At 43.2% G+C, this 19,009-nt stretch overlaps 1 protein-coding gene across 2 annotated transcripts in view; it reads left to right on the top strand.

Moving 5' to 3' along the window:
- The window catches only part of Sumf1 (sulfatase modifying factor 1), a 63,667-nt gene extending 50,624 nt beyond the window's left edge, over positions 1 to 13,043 (top strand). For both annotated transcript variants that reach the window (XM_070018998.1, XM_070018997.1), the window contains 2 exons: positions 6,125 to 6,184; positions 12,013 to 13,043. In XM_070018998.1, the coding sequence (XP_069875099.1) occupies positions 6,125 to 6,184; positions 12,013 to 12,123 (171 nt within the window). In that variant the 3' untranslated portion in view covers positions 12,124 to 13,043. The remainder of the gene's footprint in view (positions 1 to 6,124; positions 6,185 to 12,012) is intronic.
- The last annotated feature ends 5,966 nt before the right edge of the window (positions 13,044 to 19,009 follow it).

Here is a 19,009-nt window from a genome sequence, read left to right as displayed (position 1 = left end):
GAGCCACTGGCGCCTGGCAAAACCACTGTACTACCAGGTTGTTATAGAGGATGTAACTCAAGAAGAACCAAATGGATCACATGTGCGGGTGGCCCAGCTTCCACATTTGTTCCAGGTGCACTGACTTCAGCCTGCTCCTGTGTTTACTTACTGGGAAGCTATCTGGCAGTAGAGGTTTTTTTATAGATTGATTAGATTACATCATTGGCTCTGGGACCCTGGTCCAGTCAGAGGTGGGGCAGAAAGTTCTAATCTCCTAATCCTAGCTTGGTCTTATATCACCCAGCTCCATCCTGAAGGTTTTGAGGAGTTTTCTACTGACTTCCCACTTGCCTTAGTTATCTCATTAGCATACACAAAGAAGGTACTAATCATTCTAGAGGGGCCTAGTGCTTTAGGAGTTTTGTGCCAGGAACCTGGGACAAAGACCAAATACTTTTCCTTGTTATGCTCTTCTGGGGAAGGTGGTAAGAAGATGGTGGGTAAGTCAAGGCAGGGCTCATAACCTTCATCCTGTCTGCTGAAAGAGAGAGATACCAAATGGAATGGAGAACAAGCCTTGTATTTATGAGGGACGACAAAGAAAGGGAGAGTGTGTGGAACATACCAATGTGGTGTTTGTTGCTTAAAATAGCATGTCTCTAAGCATGTCTCACTGACATGGTGGCTCATGAGCTTTGATGGCAACCACCATTTGTTATTATTTTATTATAGCTTATATTTATTATTATTATGAAAGTTAGAACTCCTTGGTTATTGCTTTATTATTCTAAGGGGTAGGTGTTTCTGCTTTCAATGAGTATGCCATGTGTGGAGAGAGGCGCATTAACAGAAGCACACCTAGCAAGGGACACAGTTTGGTTCCATCAAAGAGCTAATGGAGCTAGGCACTCAGGCCTGTAAGCCTAGCTATTCATGAGGCTGAGATCTGAGGATTGTCATTCAGAGACAGCCTGGGCAGGGAAACCCATGAGACTCTTTTAACCAGCAAAAACCCACATGTGAAGGTGTGGCTCAAGTGGTAAAATGCCAGCCTTGAGCAAAATAGCTAAGGCAGGGTCCCTAGGGGCCGAGTTCAAATCTCAGCACCAAGGTGTGCACACCTGCACAGACACACCACACCCTAAAAAGCTAGTGAATGTCTTTTTTTAAGAAACAATTATGAACTCTTAACTCATGTTTCTCTTGGGTTGAGCTATTTTCTTGACATACTGAAAGGTGTCATGCACCTCCATTTAAACCTGTTGAAGAACTTATTTCAAAAGTATGAGACTGTGTGTGCAGTGCCCCCCAGGTGGATGTGCTGAGTGCTCAGGATAGTCTGGAGCCAGCCAGCCTGGGCCTGAACCCTGGCCACATCTGCTAGCTACATAGCCTTAGGAGGCCGCTCAGCCTTTCCTTTCCATAGTTCTCCATTTGTAAATGAGGTACATGGCTGGATGGCCACAAATTCTGTATGTACCTGTGCCTGGAGTAGTTGCTCACAGTCCCTTTTGCATGCATAAACCTCCCATTATTTGAACAATAGCTCTCATGGTTGCCTTATAATAATAATAATAATAGGATAAAAAAAACACCCAGACATAGTATGTAAATCTTAGCCACGCTCATGTATGTATATGCTGTTTGTTCTACAGTTAGAATCAGTATTTTAAATGTCAAGTTTTATGCATTATTCTAGAAGCTGGATTGTTGCCATGGACCTCAGGTGATGAAAAGATTGTCATTTTTTTTTTTTTTTTAAAGAATGGAGCATCATGCTGTGTAAGCAAGTTTAGTGCAGCTTTGAAAATTCTCTTCCTAGTGTGGGTGGAACAGTAGCATGGAGGAAATGACTATTTCCATTCCTTTCCCAGGGTAATCACCAGTGCAGAGTGTGTTGGTTTTACAGAAAAAATACTGTGGGGTTTTTAATTTAGTCTCTGTGTTTAATGTGCTATTTTTCCAGTTTGATCCCTCTTTTATGACCTTGGCCTTCCTTTCTTTCATCTTACTGTGCAATAACTAAAGTCAATTACCTTTCCTTCTAGGTTCTCATCCTAGACGATAAATAAAATTCCACGTAATTAAGAAAAGCTTTGTTTGATGTAATGCATTTAATCTGTTGACTTTTCAAGTCCTTTATTATTTGATATTAGGTGAAAAAGTGGACTGGCTATAATCCCAGCAACTCTGAGATCTGAGGATTGAGGTTCTGAGATAGCCATGAGTGAAAAAGCCAAGCAAGAGTGGGAGGCTCTGAGTTCAAGTTCCCATACTGGAAACCGGGCTAGAACTGGATTTTGCAGTTTGAGGCTAGCCTGGACAAAAAGTTAGTGAGACCCAACACCTCAACCAGTAAAAAAGCTGGGTATGATATGTGTCTGCTCTCCCAGTTATATGGGACTCTTAAATAGGATAGTAATACATGCCAGCCTGAGCATAAATGTAAAACCATCTTCAAAAAGTAATTAGAGTAGGTGGGCACCGTGGCTCATGCCTATAATTCTAGGCTACTCAGGAGGCTGAGATCTGAGGATCACGGTTTGAAATCAGTCCAGGCAGGAAAAGTCAGTGAGACTCTTATCCCCAGTTAAATACTCAAAAGCTGGAAGTGGTGCTATAGCTCAAATGGCAGAGTGCTAGCCTTGAACACAAAGGCTCAGGGACAGTGCCAGGCCCTGCGTTCAAGACTCAGGACCAAGGGGAAAAGGAAGAACACACACACAAAAAAAACAAAACTCAAAAAACTAGAGCAAAGGAGCTGAGGACATGACTCAAGAAGTAGAAGTCCTGTCTAGTAAGTTCAATCCCTGAGTGCAAGTCCCAGCATCCTGCCCTCCAGTAAAAATGAATTCTTGGGACATGTTACTTCCTCTTTTGGTCTGTGCATGTTGGGTAGAGGTATTGCAGAGCCTAGGACATAGTTCATCCCCGTAGAGTAAGCCTAAAGGGGCATGGTGTGATAGTCTACCTGCTGGCTGCATGACCTGGAACACAGTCATTATATCAGACCCTGAGCTTCAGTATTATTTGCTTGAAAATGGGTATAACAATACTTCCTGCTTTCCAGGGTCATTGTGATGAACAATGTGATGGTTTGGTTTAGTATGCTTTCCATAGGTGCCAGGGAGGGTAATTGAGGCACCATCATTTTAAATTCTAGGAACTTAAAAATAGATTAAATTTCTTTAAAAATGGAGGAGATGGAGCTGGGCCTGGATGTACACTGATAATCTCAGCACTGGGCAGGTTGAGAGGGTGAGAGAAGAGGATCATGAGTCTCAAAAAAAAAAAAGTTGCTGCTCCTTTTGATGTGTGACTGGGCTGTCAATGGCTAGAGATTTATCAGGGCTGCTGATATAGTTGGAAGAAGTCCTTTAGTTAGGCAGCAGGATGATTGCTGCGTTGTCCTAAACTTCAGGCTGCTGGAACCCTGCCCCAGAGCAGCTGGTGGAACTGCCAGTTGGAAGGCTTGCCTTGAACTCAAGTGTGCCAGGGAGCCCAGCTTTTAGCCAAACAGGGTGAGGCCAACTTAGCTCTCAAAGGAGCCGGCACACTTCACAGGGTTATGGAGTGGAGCACCAAGTTCCTCTGTGTTTAAACTCTGTGTGTGTGTGTGTGTGTGTGTGTGTGTGTGTGTGTGTGTGTGTGTGTGTGTGTGTGTGTGTGTGTGTGTGTGTGTGTGTGTGTGTGTGTGTGTGTGTGTGTGTGTGTGTGTGTGTGTGTGTTGCACTAGTGATCAAACCTGGGGCCTTGCTCGTGTTAGGCAGACACTCTACCACTGAGCTACATCCCCAGCTGGACTGCTGAGTTTCCTTAGAAGTATTTTAAATAAAGGAGAGCTGTACTTGTCAAATGGAAACTTTGGTTTTCCTCTCAGGAGTTTGTGATATAATGTAGACGAGGCATGGGGAGGGAATGCAAATGCAAAGACAAATGATATTTGCAGTCTTTAACCAGGAGGTGGACTTCCTCTGCCACATGTATGGCCCACAATGCTTTTGTGTTGGGTCTGTTGTTAAAAACATTGATGCTCAGCCAAGTCTGGGGCTGTGGTAGGTTGCTACGTGTCTGCCCTGGGGTGCTAGCTATATTAACTTGTGTGTCTGCTCTGTGAGGGTTATTAACATGCCAAGTATTTTCTTACAACCGAACTTCATTTGGGAGTTTGGCGTTAGAAAACTAGGTCAAAATGGTCTCTGTGGTTTTAGAATTTGAAGCTATATGCCTGCAGGTTTAGTAAGTTTATGGGCACCTTCAGGAAACCTGAGTTACTTATGAACGCTGAATGCATTACAGTAACAGCAGCCTGACTTTTAGCATTTGTGAGTTGCCACATGTTTTTAGTGCGTCATTTCATGTAACCCCCACCTCAGTCCAGTGAAGCAGGTCCTTTCTTATCTCCATTTTGTAGGGGTGAGAGGGATTACCTACTCAGCCAGTACTGTTCTGTTCCCCACAAAGAAAGGGAAACAGAAAAGGAGGAACATTCTTAAGTCATCATGGTTTTTAACTCATGGACTCAGTGAGAGAATAACAAAAGCACAGGAAACGGAAGGAAATAGTAAAGAGCAAAAAGCAGTGAAACACTAAACAGAAAAAAAAATAGGAAAAGAAATCAATGAACTGATGCTTCTTCGGAAAGATTAATAGAGTCTTCGGTAAATAAAGAGATAACCTGGTAACGTTTCCAGGCTCACTGCGTGAATATGAATTTTAGGGTCACTGTTCAACCCCTTGCATCTTCCCTCTTTCTTTTTTTTCTCTTTGGCCAAGAGGTAAGCATTTAAAATAGTTGTAGCAAATCCCACATTGTGTTATTTTCCTGTTATTTGTAACAACCAGCTGAGCAGTCACCTAGATTAAGCACTGCATTAACTACTTCTATGTCAATGTGGGATGACTGTCCTTAACTGCTTTTGTCTCCCTGACAGTCCGAGGACTGCCATATTAATCAATTGCAGCTGTAGGTGATTGCCTTCCCATTTGTAAGCCAGCGTCTTCTCGTCTTATAAGAATGGAATATTGCATGATGGTAGATACCATAGATTAGAATCAGAACGGAACTGTTAGTGGGCACACGGAAATACAGCGTGCAGGGAGCCTCGCGAGGCGGCTCAGTGCAGCAGGAAATGTGGCGTAAGATGTGACCATCGTATGGACAGATACACGCTCATCAGTGCTTCCATTCTGCTGCAGTGAGCTCCTGGTGAATGACATACATACTTTTACACAATAATAAACTCACCTGGAAGATTGGGTGCAATGTGTGTCAGATTCTAGATTTTTTTTTTCAAAGCCCCAGAATCCTATCTGGTTTCTGGTAGATACTATATAATGTTTTTTAAGAAGAAAATTTATATTCTATATCTGACTTACACTGACAGTCCCGTGACTACATATAGTTGTCAAAACTCATAGGAACCATGTGTTTAAAAGGGTAGAGGGGCTGGGAAGGTGGCTCAGTGGTAGAGCGCTTGCCTTGCATGCCTGAGGCCCTGGGTTTGATTCCTCAGCACCACATAAGCAAAAAGAAATAAGCTGGAAGTGGCACTGTGGCTTAAGTGGTAGAGCGCTCACCTTGAGCTGAAGAGCTGAGGGACAGCGCCCAGGCCCAGAGTTCAGGCCCTATGACTGGACCCCCCCAAAAAAAACAACAAAAACACAAAAGGGTAGAATCTTCTTTATTTTAGTACCTCAGGGAACCCAACCCCAAACTTTTTAAAGAGCGAAAAAGAAAATTCATGTAGCCAGCAGGGTTTATTAGGTGTTGCACCGTGGAATCCTAAGTATAGATAATTTACAGAAGCTCATCCTTCAGTTGGCAGGATACATTTGCATGAGTACCACAGAGTTAAAGCCCGTGCCAAGTGGTATCTTAGTCATTTAAGCAAGACATGCTGGAGAGCTTAGAGGAGGAACTGCTGGTGGTTGTCAGGACGATGTGTCCTAACTGTGGGGTCTTGTGGTGGGTCATAGAGAGAATGAGGAGAAGGCATTTGGGGACCTGGGCAGAAATGCATGGGCGGAGTTTAGGTAACCATGAGACAGCTGTTTGGTTGAACTGAAGCAGATGCTCTCCCACTGTGTAAGGGGCATCCATTTTGTCTAGACCAACAGATTGTTTTTTCTTCATCCCTAGAAGGGGCCTCCATCTGGGAAAGACCGTGTGAAGAAAGGTGGATCGTATATGTGCCACAAGGTAAGTAAAGTCAGTAAAAATAGATCATCTTAAATTTGGTAACAGGCATGAGGGAAACTGATGGGAGGAAATGGTGGTGAAATGACCCATTGTCAACAATTCCCATTTGTTGGACATTGCTTCTTTGAGATGACTTTGTTGTCCTGTGACCCCAGGTGAGCTCTGTACTGATGCCTGCATGTAAGTCTGGAAACATTTCCTTAGTTTGTTGGAGCTTTGTGTACATTCTGGGTTCTCTGTAGAGATTCAAGTGAGAGTTGCAGGTGGAGGAGTGGTTTTTGAGGGGCCCAGAGTGTTAATTCCTCGGGCTTGGTTTTGATGTCCAAGCTGGCAGCTCTTGGTTCTGCTTCTTCTGAGTGATGTGGGGTTTCATGATAACCTTTATAAGGAATTCGGAAAAACCATTGTCCCCTCACTTTTACTTTGAGTTATGTGTTTTTATTTTTATATTTTATTATATATATATGTATATTTATAAAAGTGATTTACAGAGGGATTAGCATTTCATAAATCAGGTAATAAGTACATTTCTTTCTTTTTTCTTTTTGTTAGTTGTAGGGCCTGAACTCTGGGCCTAGGTGCTGTCCCTCAGCTCTTCAGCTCAAGGCTAGCGCTCTACCACTTGAGCCACAGTGCCACTTCCGGCTTTTTTTTTCTGCTTAGGTGGTACTGAGGAATCCTATCCAGGGCCTCATGCATGCAAGGCAAGCACTCTACTACTGAGCCACCTTCCCAGCCCATCCCTGAGCTCTTTTGCTCAAGACTAGACTAGCGCTCTATCACTTTGAGCCACAACTCTACTTTTGGTTTCCTGGTGGTTAATTGGAGATAAGAGTCTCACGGACTTTCCTGCCCAGGCTGGCTTTGAACTGGGGCACCGATGTAGGGCAGCACAGCATCAATGGCACAGGCTCTGGGATGAAACGATCCAGAGTGCTGCATCTACCGTGTCCCAGGGCACACTGTTAACATCTCTGGGCCTCAGTTTCTCCTTATATATGTATAATGCAAGTCCTAATGATACCTTCCTCATAAGACTACTGGGAGGATCGTTTGGATTGAATTAGCCCATGTAAATTTCTTAAAACAGTTCAAATAGTGAAGTACTAGTTTTGGTTGTTGATAGCATTAGAATAATGCCTGTGAGATCTTCGGCAAATCCACAGCGCTTAGGCTGTGAAGTGGGCTAGACTCAAAGAGCAACAAGTGGAGAAATCATGAGACCTGGGTACTGCTGTGTGCTTCCCTATAATTGTTTTATTCAGTATGAGCTAGGTTATCGTAAAAATACCTTTTAATCCCGAAAGTTTTCCTATCACAAAATCCATGTTACTGTCCCCCTAGACTTCAGAGCCCCCAAGGCTGGTGAGTCATTATGGTAAATGGGTTGTTCCTGCTTCAAGATCCCAGCACAGACAGACGGATTTCACACAGTAATTAGCCATGTTAATGAAATAGGGCTAAAACAGGTTCCTCTCGGACTCCTGTTCTTAATTAATACACTGACCCATTTTTTCACATACCCAAAGACCTCTGATCCTTAAGAAGCACTTTTGGTGCTAAAAGTAGAATTAGAAAAAAATAAAGTGAAATGAGTACATTCATAATCAGAACATTTACTCTTCAATTGTGGGTCCCCTATTAATTGCCCATTATTGAAACTTAAAATTAACAATTTATTAATAACTATTTACTAACTGAACGAGAATACTTGAAATAGAATGATGGCTGACTCAGCACACAAGACTGTTTTCTTTCATTGTTTTCAGTACTGGGATTGAACTCATAACCTTGTGCATGCTAAATGAGCCCTCTATCACTAAGCTACACCCTAGCCTTCAGCAGTATAATAAAGGTTGTGAAACTTAAGGTTGTGAAACTTGCTCCTTTGGATTTAGTTTTTCATGGTCATTTTGGTGAATTGATTAATGTTAATGATGGCTTTTTAATTGTGTAATATTTAGCCTTTGTTATATAACCAAAACATTTTTATTGACTATGAAACTCATTTTCATTGAATAAAAATGAAAATAATAAAAATAAAATCATTCATGTTTCTTTCTATAGAAAATGATTGGTGGTATTCTACCAAAATTGTTATGTATGTTTATAATTCAAAGATGCAATTGTTTTGCAGTCTTTCAAAGGGATTCAAAATCAGTAACATCTTATATATTGGGGCCATTTTTTCTGCTTTGCTGGGTTGTGGCTACTGAAGCCTTTCAACACAGTGCTCTGGGCAGCTTGCAACAACTCATCAGACTTACTTCATAGCTGTAGACATCAGCTACTCAACCAAAACCAGCATCACATATCCTATCACCAGAGATAGCCCTCAGCTTTCCCATTCACACAGCAATAAAATGTCCCCACGGTCCGCAGACACAAGGTGTGTCGGTTTATGTAACATGCAGATGCTAGCAGAGTAGCACCCTCCTCCCATAGTCACACACAAGTCCCTAATGCCTTCATAAAAGCTAGCTAATGTTTCTCTTGTGTCAGTGAGGAAGCAAGTTAGTCCAGAGGTCAGCTGAGACAGGTAAAATGATTTTCTGTGATGTTCAGTAAATGTAACAGTTACAATGACTTTCATGCATTTGGTACTTTATTTACTTATTCTTTATGTAAAGATCAAGGGGATGTGTTTTAATACAAGTCTGTGTTACTGAGGAGGGAACAGATTCAGGCCCTCCTAAGCTTAAACCACTAAGTAAGCCTCAGTGGTGAATAAATTAGCAAAATGTTGTTGGCTCCACTATGTTGTATTTGTGCCAAGTGCAAAGTCCTCTGTCTGTGGAGAGGATTATGATGTCACTCCATCCCATTTACCTGCCCACGTTTCCATCTTCTCTTCATTTGGCCATCTTTGCTCTACTCGTGGCTTTTGCCTGGAATTCCTGCTCTTTACCTTTTTGGGCATCTCAGCTTTCATGTTGCCTCCTCCTTGATCCCCTTCCAGGGCACCCTCCTCAGTGCTCTCTGGAGGTTGCCTGGCTCGGAGATGGATGCTGTTGGAAATAACCTTGACTTTATGATTCTGTTTATTATCTGACTGCTCCCTGTTGAATGTCAGCTCCCTGATAACAGGTATCCTGTTTGTCTTACTCTGATTATAGTCCTCAAGCCTAAAATAGCATCTGGCGTATTATAAGTTGTCATATATTTAATGAATAAATAAACCATGCTGTGATGTGATCAGGCTACAGTCTTGCTATCTTCTCTTCTTGCCTGAAATTTTTCCATTTCCAGATTCTGATGTCATTGTTCTCCGCACTTAATCTGCCTTCTTTCCTCCTTCCTAAATCCTATAAATCAGTGTGTCCCAGGGCCGGGGTAGCCGCAGCACTTAGAAGCTTGTTAGAAATGCAGATTCTTGGAGGTACGCCAGACCTGTGGACTCCGAATCTCTGGGTGTGCAGCCTAGGAATATGTGTTCACACAAGCTTTCCTGCCTACTGGCTCAGGAGGTGCTGAGGGCTGAGAACCCTGCCATCACCACGCACAACCTGCCTGGGTCAAGGTTTGCCTCCCACACGGATGTTCTTCCTGAAGACCTGGGTGATGTACAAGGGATGGCTCCCTCCAAGTTTCTAGTAACCGTGGAATCCTTTAACCCTGGCATGCTTTAAGCTGTTGGCTGGATAGTCCTTCTTTCCTCAACCAGCCTTGGTCTCCTAGACAGGCCTGTGCCTACATGTGGATCTGCTCTCTGGGTTCATGTAGTAGACAGTCAGGGCATGTGTAATGGTTTTCATCAGCTGTCAAGAATGTCAGGGTTGTCTACTTTTCACTCTGAGCTTGGTCCTTGTGGTCCTGTGGAACTCATTGTAAATGCTCAGTTCCGTGGGACTCTGGGTTATTCTTAGTGCTGTTTCCTAGCTGCCCGGTGAGTAGAGGGGTACAGATCGAAGCTTCTGGTCTATCTTCCCATGGGTTAACCCTAGATCTCCAGGAGCCTCCAGTGCCTGCAGATCCCATGTGCGGCAGATGCCGATAACATTTCCATTATTCCAAACTCATTGCCTTCTCTTCATCTTCCCTCTGTGTACCTGAGACTAGTCATAGCCTTCATTGTCCTCAAAGACAATGAGAAAATCGGTTCTTTTGTTTTTTTTTCTACAGAAGACAAAGCATTATGTCTTCCTTTTTATGGCGGAAAAGCTCCAGAAAATTCCCATATCAACTTCAGAGATAAGTGTTATGAAGATTTTTTGAGACACATTTTACTTCTGTAAAAACTGCCTCCCTCCCCCCAAATTGTCTCTTTTGTGTAAGTTCCAAAGTTCTTCCACACAATTCTTTGTGCTGCTTCTTTAACCAGCTGGCAGTGGCTGAAGTCTCACTGGGCCAACTCAAGAGTTTATGCTCATGGCACACAGGATGGCGAGTTTATTTTCATTCTGTTATTTTGGATCAGAGAACGAACCTAGCAAGAGTTCCATACATGGTTATTTTTGGAGTCTGGAAGCTTTTGAAGGTCTGGTAGCAAGTAAACCATGGTTTTCCACTGAATATATACTGTGTGGCTACATGTATGTTAGGCTATCCTGTTTGTGAGTGTGTGTGCTGCGGGAGTTGGGGGAAGAAGGTAAGAGATGTGGTATCTGTCTCTCTTGGAGTAGAGAGTCTTGGTAGGGAAGCAATCACTCCATAGTGAAGACCACCGTTAGACCCTGTGTCCTATAACAGCTGTGTCATTTTGTCTAACATGTTTCGTGTCTCTGGGTGGTTATGAAGTCACAGGATGAAGCTTGTAGCACTGCGCCTACTGGGTACTAGGTGCTCAATGGCTGTGTTTGTGTGTAGGTTCTTATACTTGTTCCCCTCTCATTCACAAATCTATGCCAAATAAAAACAAAGCAAACATCTGTACAGTATGTTCACAAATAAAATAAAATTAAATTTAAAAAAAACAAAAAAACAAAGCAAACAAAAAATGCATAGCTTTATGATTTACTGTGACCTAAGCCCCTAAAATATTTTTTAAAGCCATGTTTTCCAATAGCCTTTCTTACACTTGATGCTCCGATGCTTGCTGCTTAATTTTAGACAATTTACTGAATATTACTTGATTTTTTTTTTTTTGTCAGTCCTGGGGCTTGGATGCTGTCCCTGCGCTCTTCAGCTCAATGCGAGCATTCTGCCGCTTGAGCCACAGCGCCACTTCCAGTTTTTGAGTGGTTTATTGGAGATAAGAGTCTCACGAACTTTCCTGCCCGGGCTGGCTTTGAACTGTGATCCTCAGATCTCAGTCTCTCCTGAGTAGCTAGGATTACAGGCATGAGCTACCGGCTTTTACTTGATATTTTGATGTTCTTAATATTGGTTTGGTTGTTATTTATCTTGTGTTTGTTGAGATGTGAGCCTGCTAGTACTTTTTGCTGGGTCGACCTTGAACTGCAGCCCTCTCCAGCTCAGCTTCCTGAGTAGCTGGGATTACAGGCATGAGCCACCTCTCTAATCTTCAGGGAGGTGGTTTTTGCACTTAAACACTTTCTTATGAGACTCTCCTGTGTTTTCAAACATGATTTCGTTGGCCTCCAACTATTTTGTCCTATGGTTGTGCAGTTAACTCACATAGCTTGGGCCGTTATCCAGTTCTTTGTACTGTGAGTATCTGATGTTTGCAATGGAGAAGACATAGGACAGGATGTGGTTAACTCTTGGAAGTCCTGCTTTTTGGAAAGCGGACATGGGAAGTGTCCACAAGGAAGGATTGTGGGGAAGTGCCAGCTTTGGGTAGCCCCAACTTCTCCACAGCTGGCACTGTGGTACCGCGCTCAGGGATCCCTCACTCAATCATTCGCTTCATGCTTTCTCTCGCACAGTCCTACTGCTATAGGTATCGCTGTGCTGCTCGAAGCCAGAACACACCGGACAGCTCTGCGTCCAACCTGGGATTCCGTTGTGCAGCCGACCACCTGCCCTCTATGGTCTGACAGCCAAGAAGAAGTTGTGGTGTCTAATCTGCACTCGGTTTCCTTCAGAACGCTGAACAATCTTGGGCAAAGAGCGCCCACCCTGAGGTGGGCTGCCTTCTGCCTGGTGGCCAAAGCAACTGTCTTGTGAGACCAAATCTCTAACCTGTGTTAGTGCACGTGCTTTTGTGGGGTACATCCTTAATCTCTGTGTCTTACTTTCAAGAGCCTTTTAAAGAAGAAGGGGGAGAGCAGGGCCTCCCACAAGGCTCAGGAAGCCTGCGTTCTGCCCAGGCTCTGCCTGAGAATCCTGCACTTCCCCTGCCTCGGCCTCCATTCATTCCCTCGTCTACTGGGTACGTGGAGAGACAACATGAGCTCTGATGTTCCCTGAAGATGTATTGTGAGAATATATGATAGATTATTTTTTAGCCTTTTGTTGTTGTTCTTGTTATAGTGTAAGCCTTGGGTGATACTAATCATGTAAAGTAAGAGTTTCACATAATATTTTCAGAAAAGGCTAGGGGCGAGCCGTTTAGATTCAAACTGCACTTTTACTTTTCCCCCCAAGGAAATCAGTGTCTTTCAGATTGTTACAGTACTCCCATGTGTGCCAGTGATGGTATGCGTGGCTTAACAATCTGGCCAAGATGGTCTGTGGGGTGACCCTGCTGTGCTTTATCTTCTAATTCTAAGTGCCTTTGGCTCAGAGGGGTGGGTGGAAAGTCCCCTTCTCTCCAAAGCCTTGGGTGAATGTGAAATGTGTACACCACCGGGAAATTGCTCAGTCTAGGTACGGGAGAAAGGGAGCCAGGACTTTGAGTCAGCTGTATTCAGGGTTCCCAGTATTTTATAATAGAGAAGTAGGAAACCTTGTATGGAGTCTCAGATGCTTTGAGTCCTGCACTGTGTCCAATAAATTGGTATCTGCTACACCAGAATTCATGTGTGTTGGTTCCTTTTCCTCATTCCCTCCCTTCTGTTTCCTTTTAAAGAAATGACTTAGTAACTTTTTTTAATGTTTTGTGGTTTGTTAACTAATTGATAATGTTGATATATGAGCAATATCAGATGCCCAACAATAGTATTGGTGAGTCCTGTGGAATATCTATATGTAGTTTTTTGGAGGACCCTCCATACTGATTTCCATAGTGTTGTATGGAATGTATATATACATTATAATAATTACATTATAATCATTTTGCTAATCAGGTTACATACCATCAACAGGATTCCTTTCTTTCTACAATCTCTGAACAGTGTTTGTTGTTGTATTGTTGATTAGAATGAAATCCCAGTGTTGCTTTGATTTACATTTCTTTTCATGGCCAGGGATGTTGAGCATTTCTTCATTTTTTTTTTTTTTTTTTTTTTTTTGGTTGGTTGGTCATGGGGCTTGAACTCTGGGTCTGGGTGCTGTCCCTCAGCTCTTCAGCTCAAAGCTAGCTCTTTTTCACTTGAGCTACAGTGCCACTTCTGGTTTTCTGAGTGGTTTATTGGAGATAATAAGAGTCACATGAACTTTCCTGCCCAGGCTGGCTTTGAACTGTGAACCTCAGATCTCAACCTCCTGAGTACCTAGGCTTACAGGCGTGAGCCACCAGCTCTCGGCTTTCTTCATGTATTTATTGGTCATTCACTTTCAGTATTCTTTCCCAATACCTAACCTACCTCAGTTTATGTTTCTGAGTTGAAGAAACACTTGTAGCAGAATAGCTCATTTGGTTGATGGGGGCCAGTTCCAGTATGATAAACCTTTTTTTTCTTCTTATTTTGAGTTGGGTTCTAACTCTTGGTTTTTGTTGTCATTGAAGTATGGGGATACTTTCAGGTTTGTTTTCCAATCTGTTTTGGTTCTGAATCACAGGTACTAGTGGCTCACGCATGTAATCCTAGCTAATCAGGAGGCTGAGATCTGAGGATCACTCGTTTTAAGCCAGCTTGGGCAGGAAAGTCCCTGAGAGTATTATCTCCAATAAACTTCCAAAAAAAGCCAGAAGTGGAACTCAAGTGCCAGAGTGCTAGCCTTGAGCAAAAGAAGCTCAGAGATCATGCCCAGGACCTGAGTTCAAGCACCAGGACTGGCACAAAAAGAAACCAAAACAAAACAGATGATCTTACTTTCAGGTTGTACCTGTCAGCTGAGTAGAAAGCAGGTATATTTTCTTCCTTTTTTAAAAATATTTTTTAATTGTAAAGATACTGTACAGAAGGGTTACGGTTACATGAGTGACTGTATTATTACTCCTTCCTTTGTTTTTCCCCTACCATCCTTTCCTTCTCTACCTCCCCAACTCCTCTTCCCCCCTCCAAAGTTGTAAAGTTTGTTTTCAACATAGTTGAAATGGGTCAACCTGTATTCTTGTTTCAGCATTTTGTTATTTCTCTTGCCAGTGCTGGGGCTTGAAGTCAGGGCCTGAGCACTGTCCCTAAGCCTTTTTGTGCTAAAGGCTAGCACTCTACCACTTCAGCCATAGCACCATGTCCGGTGTTTTTGCATGGTTAATTGGAATAAGTCTCACAGACTTTCCTACCTGGGCTGGTTTCAAACTGTGATCCTCAGACCTTGGGATTACAAGTGTGAGCCACCACACAGGCCATACCTTCTTTCTTAATGCCATGTAAACATGATTAGAAAGGACCAGAGGGTGGCAGATGATAGGGGTGGTAATCAGCAGTGACATTTCCTCCCTGCAAAACATCAGATTGCATCAGTGCCTCAGACTTTGAGAGGCTCAGCTTGCAGCTTAAAATGGAACACATCTGCATCAGTATTGCTTTGTTTTTCTCCCTGCCTCCCACCTTTTTGGATGGACAAAGCATTTCAATTGTCTCTGTGACCCTTTATGGAAACAAGAAATGGAAAGTACCATTTGTTTTTGTCAGTGTTGATTAGGGCCAAAGCATGGTAGAATGGTTCCAAAATAGTGGATAGTGGTGTTTTTTTGTTGTTTTTCTGTCTTCACTGATGACTCTGTTAACGTGAAGTAAGGTGTAATGTCTTTTATCCGTGAGCATCTCAGAATTCTCACAGTCTTGCTAATCATCTTCTCAAAAGAGACCATATTTTGATGCTCAGTTTTCAAGTAGAGCTTTTCGTGTATTAAAATCCATAGCTGACTTTGCAAAGGCAGTATTTAAAAAAAAAAACCAAAACCCAACTGCCATATGTTTTCTGTTATGAAACTTGAAGAATTTTATACAAGGGAATGAGAGTGGGATTTTAATTTTTTTTTCATTTTTAAATGATAGTATGCATATGTTCCTTTCTCCCTCCTTCCTCGCACAAGTATTAACTACCACTGGCACTGTTTCTAAGAGAATAACCTGTATCCAGGCTCCCAGGAGGAACGGAAGAAGCAGGTAAGAAATGTCACCATGTGTAGTGGGCTAGCTGCGAGCTCTGCCCCCACCAGTGGCTGCTCTGCCGAGATGTCAGCCTGGAGAACTTAATCATCCAGCTCTAGAAATAGCTGGCTACTTGCATTTGCATGTGAGGTCTTCTGAGAGTTTCATGTCAGTAACTGGATCAGATTCATTTTCAAAAAAGAAAACCTAAGGACTTTGTTCTGTAGCTAGATGGGATACCAGTGGTTATGGGTTTGCAGTTACATATATTAAGAAGAACCGATTCATTTCATGGACTACAGCATCAAATGTCTTTGCATTTAAAGACTGACTGAGGGAGAAGGAGTAGTTAACATACCACATATGGGGCCAGGTGATTTTCCCCAGAAATGCTCTTTCCAGCATCCCACCGAAGATCATCAAAAACCACGGGCAATCTCAGCAGAGCCATTCCCAGAATGCCAGCATTTGTTCTCTTTACAAGTTAATATCAGAAAACAGAAGAAATACTAGATTCTTGACCGTTTTATTTAAAACTTAATTCTCTGGAATATAAGCTATATTTCACTCTATAAATGAGTGCGTGCACATTTTTTTTTTAAACAAGTTTGCCAGAGTCAGTTGTGCTATTAGAGAAAGCTGGCCTCTTGTTTCTCTTGCTTTAAACATTTATTAACTACAGTAGAACGTGGGCAGCTGGCCAAAACTCTCCTTCCTCTTCTTCCTGTGTTTAGACCTTGAGAACAAGAGTTAATTATTTGATGATGCACCATCATTGAAGATGATGTTCAGGTGGGCTATGGAATGAGAAATACTGGCTTTGAAACCTGCCCTATTTAGGATCGTAAAGTTCAAGGGATTAACACCAAAGGGGGGAATTTTTTCAGCTTCAGATCAGATTCTAATCTGCCCCCAAATGGTAATTGACCCTAGTCCTCATCTCTAGAAGACCATTTGTTGGACCTTTTGGAATTAGTCACAGTTGTCAGACAAGAAAGTGATTCAACTTTGCAATAATTGAAGGTCAGCTAAGATTGCTTTCTGCTCCTGGGCTTAGGCCATGTTTGACAAACTCCTTTTTGTGTGTGTGAGTGTGTGTGTGTGTGTGTGTGTGTGTGTGTGTGTTTAAACTGAAGGAAATGGAGGAGTGGTCAGTTTGGCATCTCTGCAAGATAACTTAGCAGCTTGGAATCAACACTTAGGGGAAAAGTGAAACCAGCCAAGAGGCCGGGAGGGGAAAGGAGATTAGACTCTGTCAGGTGCCCTGAGAAAGGCTCTCTGGTCCCCTGGCTCCCGCTGGGCCTGTTGCAGGGAGCAGGATGGGGGTGGGGGGGACTTGTCATGTGCTTTTTCCAAGTGCAGTTTTTCTCTACTACTTCAGATAATTGGCAAGGGGGAGTTTATTTATATGCCTTGTAGACGACCTGGGAGAGATGCCCCTTGAAAGCTCTTCAGTTGCAGTCTTTGAGGTGGTTTGTGAGGGGAGTTTCAGAAGGAGGTTGTCATATGTCGGGGGTGATATTCCTAAGCTGTCTTTAGACAGGTGAGCTTCTGTGTTAGAACACCCTAGATGCTATAGCACTCCGGGGTGGGAGTGGAGATGAGAGAATGCAGAAATGAAGTGTGTGGCAGTTATACTTGGACAACAGCTCCCTAGGGACTCTTTCCTATTATGATTTGATTATTAAGAGCAGAGGAGGAGGAAGTTACTCTCAGATGGGGCCTAGTCAGCTACGAGGTTACATCTGGAAACAAAGCAGAATGGACCAGGAACAAAGAGGAACGAAGACTGTACAGGAAAGGGTGCGCTGGCCCCTTACCCTTGAAAAAAAGAAACCCAGCATCTCAAACCCAATTTAGAAATGCTCCCCCTTCACCCCTCCACCACTGCTGCATGGTCTTGTTTGCCTCCTAAAGTTTTCATCTAAGGCACAGTTGCGGCTGGTGATGGCTGGTGGTGTGTAATTCTGCAGCTTGTCCTCTTTCTTCCTTCTACAGTGAAAATGGCCCTCATGGGCCTGGTGATAATTAAAAAGAAGGAGGACTAGAATTGGGAGGGGGGTGTGTTGGCTCAGGAGATGTTGAGCAGCCTGCGACATGGTCTCGGTGCTGCTTTCAGAGTTGATGGACAGTTTTGGTTCTTAGAGCATAGTTGTTTGTTTATGTAGTTCTGTCTAGCCTGTCCCCCCTTCCTGTTCCCCCCTCCCCACTCTTTCTCTAACCTCTCATGGGATTTTGAACTCAGATACTCTTCTGCTTGAGCCACACCTCCAGCTCACTTTGACTTTAGTTTTTCAGATAGGGTCTCACACCTGGGCCAGCCGAAGACCTCAGTGTTTCTACCTACCATCCATTTGGACTGGATTGTCTTTAGACTGTGATCTTTCTCTTTCCAGTTTCCAAGAAGGTAAGAGTATAGGCATAAGCCACTATGCCTGGCCTGTCCAGTTTTAAAATTTCTTCCATCTCTCCAGGATTTCTCTCTGAGGTTGTAGACTCTTGCTTCATATGTTACCAGTTGCCCAGAGAGGAATACTTTAGGGTTTGGCAGACATGATTCAGAGGGGTTTTCTAATTCAACACTTCTTGAACTATGGTTTAGGGAACCTGAGGCTCTCTAGCCACCTTTTAGGAGGTCTGTGAGCCAACATGATTTTGTAATAATACTACTGTGTTATTTGCCTGTTTTATTCCCCTTGTCTTATGAGCGTCCCGTGTAGTTTTCCAGAGACTATATGGTATTGTGATCGGATGGCCCAGAGAATATGAACTCCCTTATCTTTGTTTTAGAAGTTTCTCCATCTTAACTGTTGATATGTGAAATGTCTCCCTCTATACCCTACATTACAAGAGCTCTTTGGGGTCTTTAACCATTTTCTAGGAATGTAAAAGGATTCTGAGACCCCCAAAATTTGAGAACTACTGATATAGGAGAAAAGCAACCAGCTCATCTTCCTATGTTCTGTGGAGAGTCAAAAGGAACTGGGTTGACACGGACACAAGACCTAGTAAAATCAGCTGCCACATGTCCTCTTTTCCATGGAGACCACCATGATGGCCTGCCTCCCCCAGCCAGCCCTGCAGTTGCAACTCACTTTGTTGTAGAAAAACTCCCATGAAAGAACTCTGCAAGTGTTAGGTCGTTGTCATACATGATTTTCTGATTGTGGTGATGGAACCCTGATTGTCACTGGCCTCTCTCCTCCAAGATGGTGGCTATATGTAGAAGCCAGTGAGCTGGGCGCCAGTGGCTCACGCCTGTCATCCTAGCTTCTCAGGAGGCTGAGATCTGAGGATCATGGTTCAAAGCCAGCCCAGGCAGGAAAGTCCGTGAGACTCTTATCTCTAGTTAACCACCAGAAAACTGGAAGTGGTGCTGTGGTCCAAGTGGAACAGTGCCCAAGCCCAGAGTTCAAGGCCCATGACTGACCCCAAAAAAGCCAGTAAAAAAGAAAGGTCAAGTGTTACTTACTGGTGCTCCTATCTCTGAGTTGCTTGGTGGACTCTTTGGGTGGAAGTTGTGATCACCACCTCCACACCCATCCCAATTGACTTTGCA

This window comes from Dipodomys merriami, unplaced genomic scaffold, assembly GCF_024711535.1.
Source record: "Dipodomys merriami isolate MVZ:Mamm:240054 unplaced genomic scaffold, mDipMer1.0.p SCAF_13, whole genome shotgun sequence".
NCBI lineage: Eukaryota > Metazoa > Chordata > Mammalia > Rodentia > Heteromyidae > Dipodomys > Dipodomys merriami.
The sequence above is the reverse complement of the archived record's forward strand: the minus strand, read 5'-3'. Positions and strand labels throughout refer to the sequence as shown.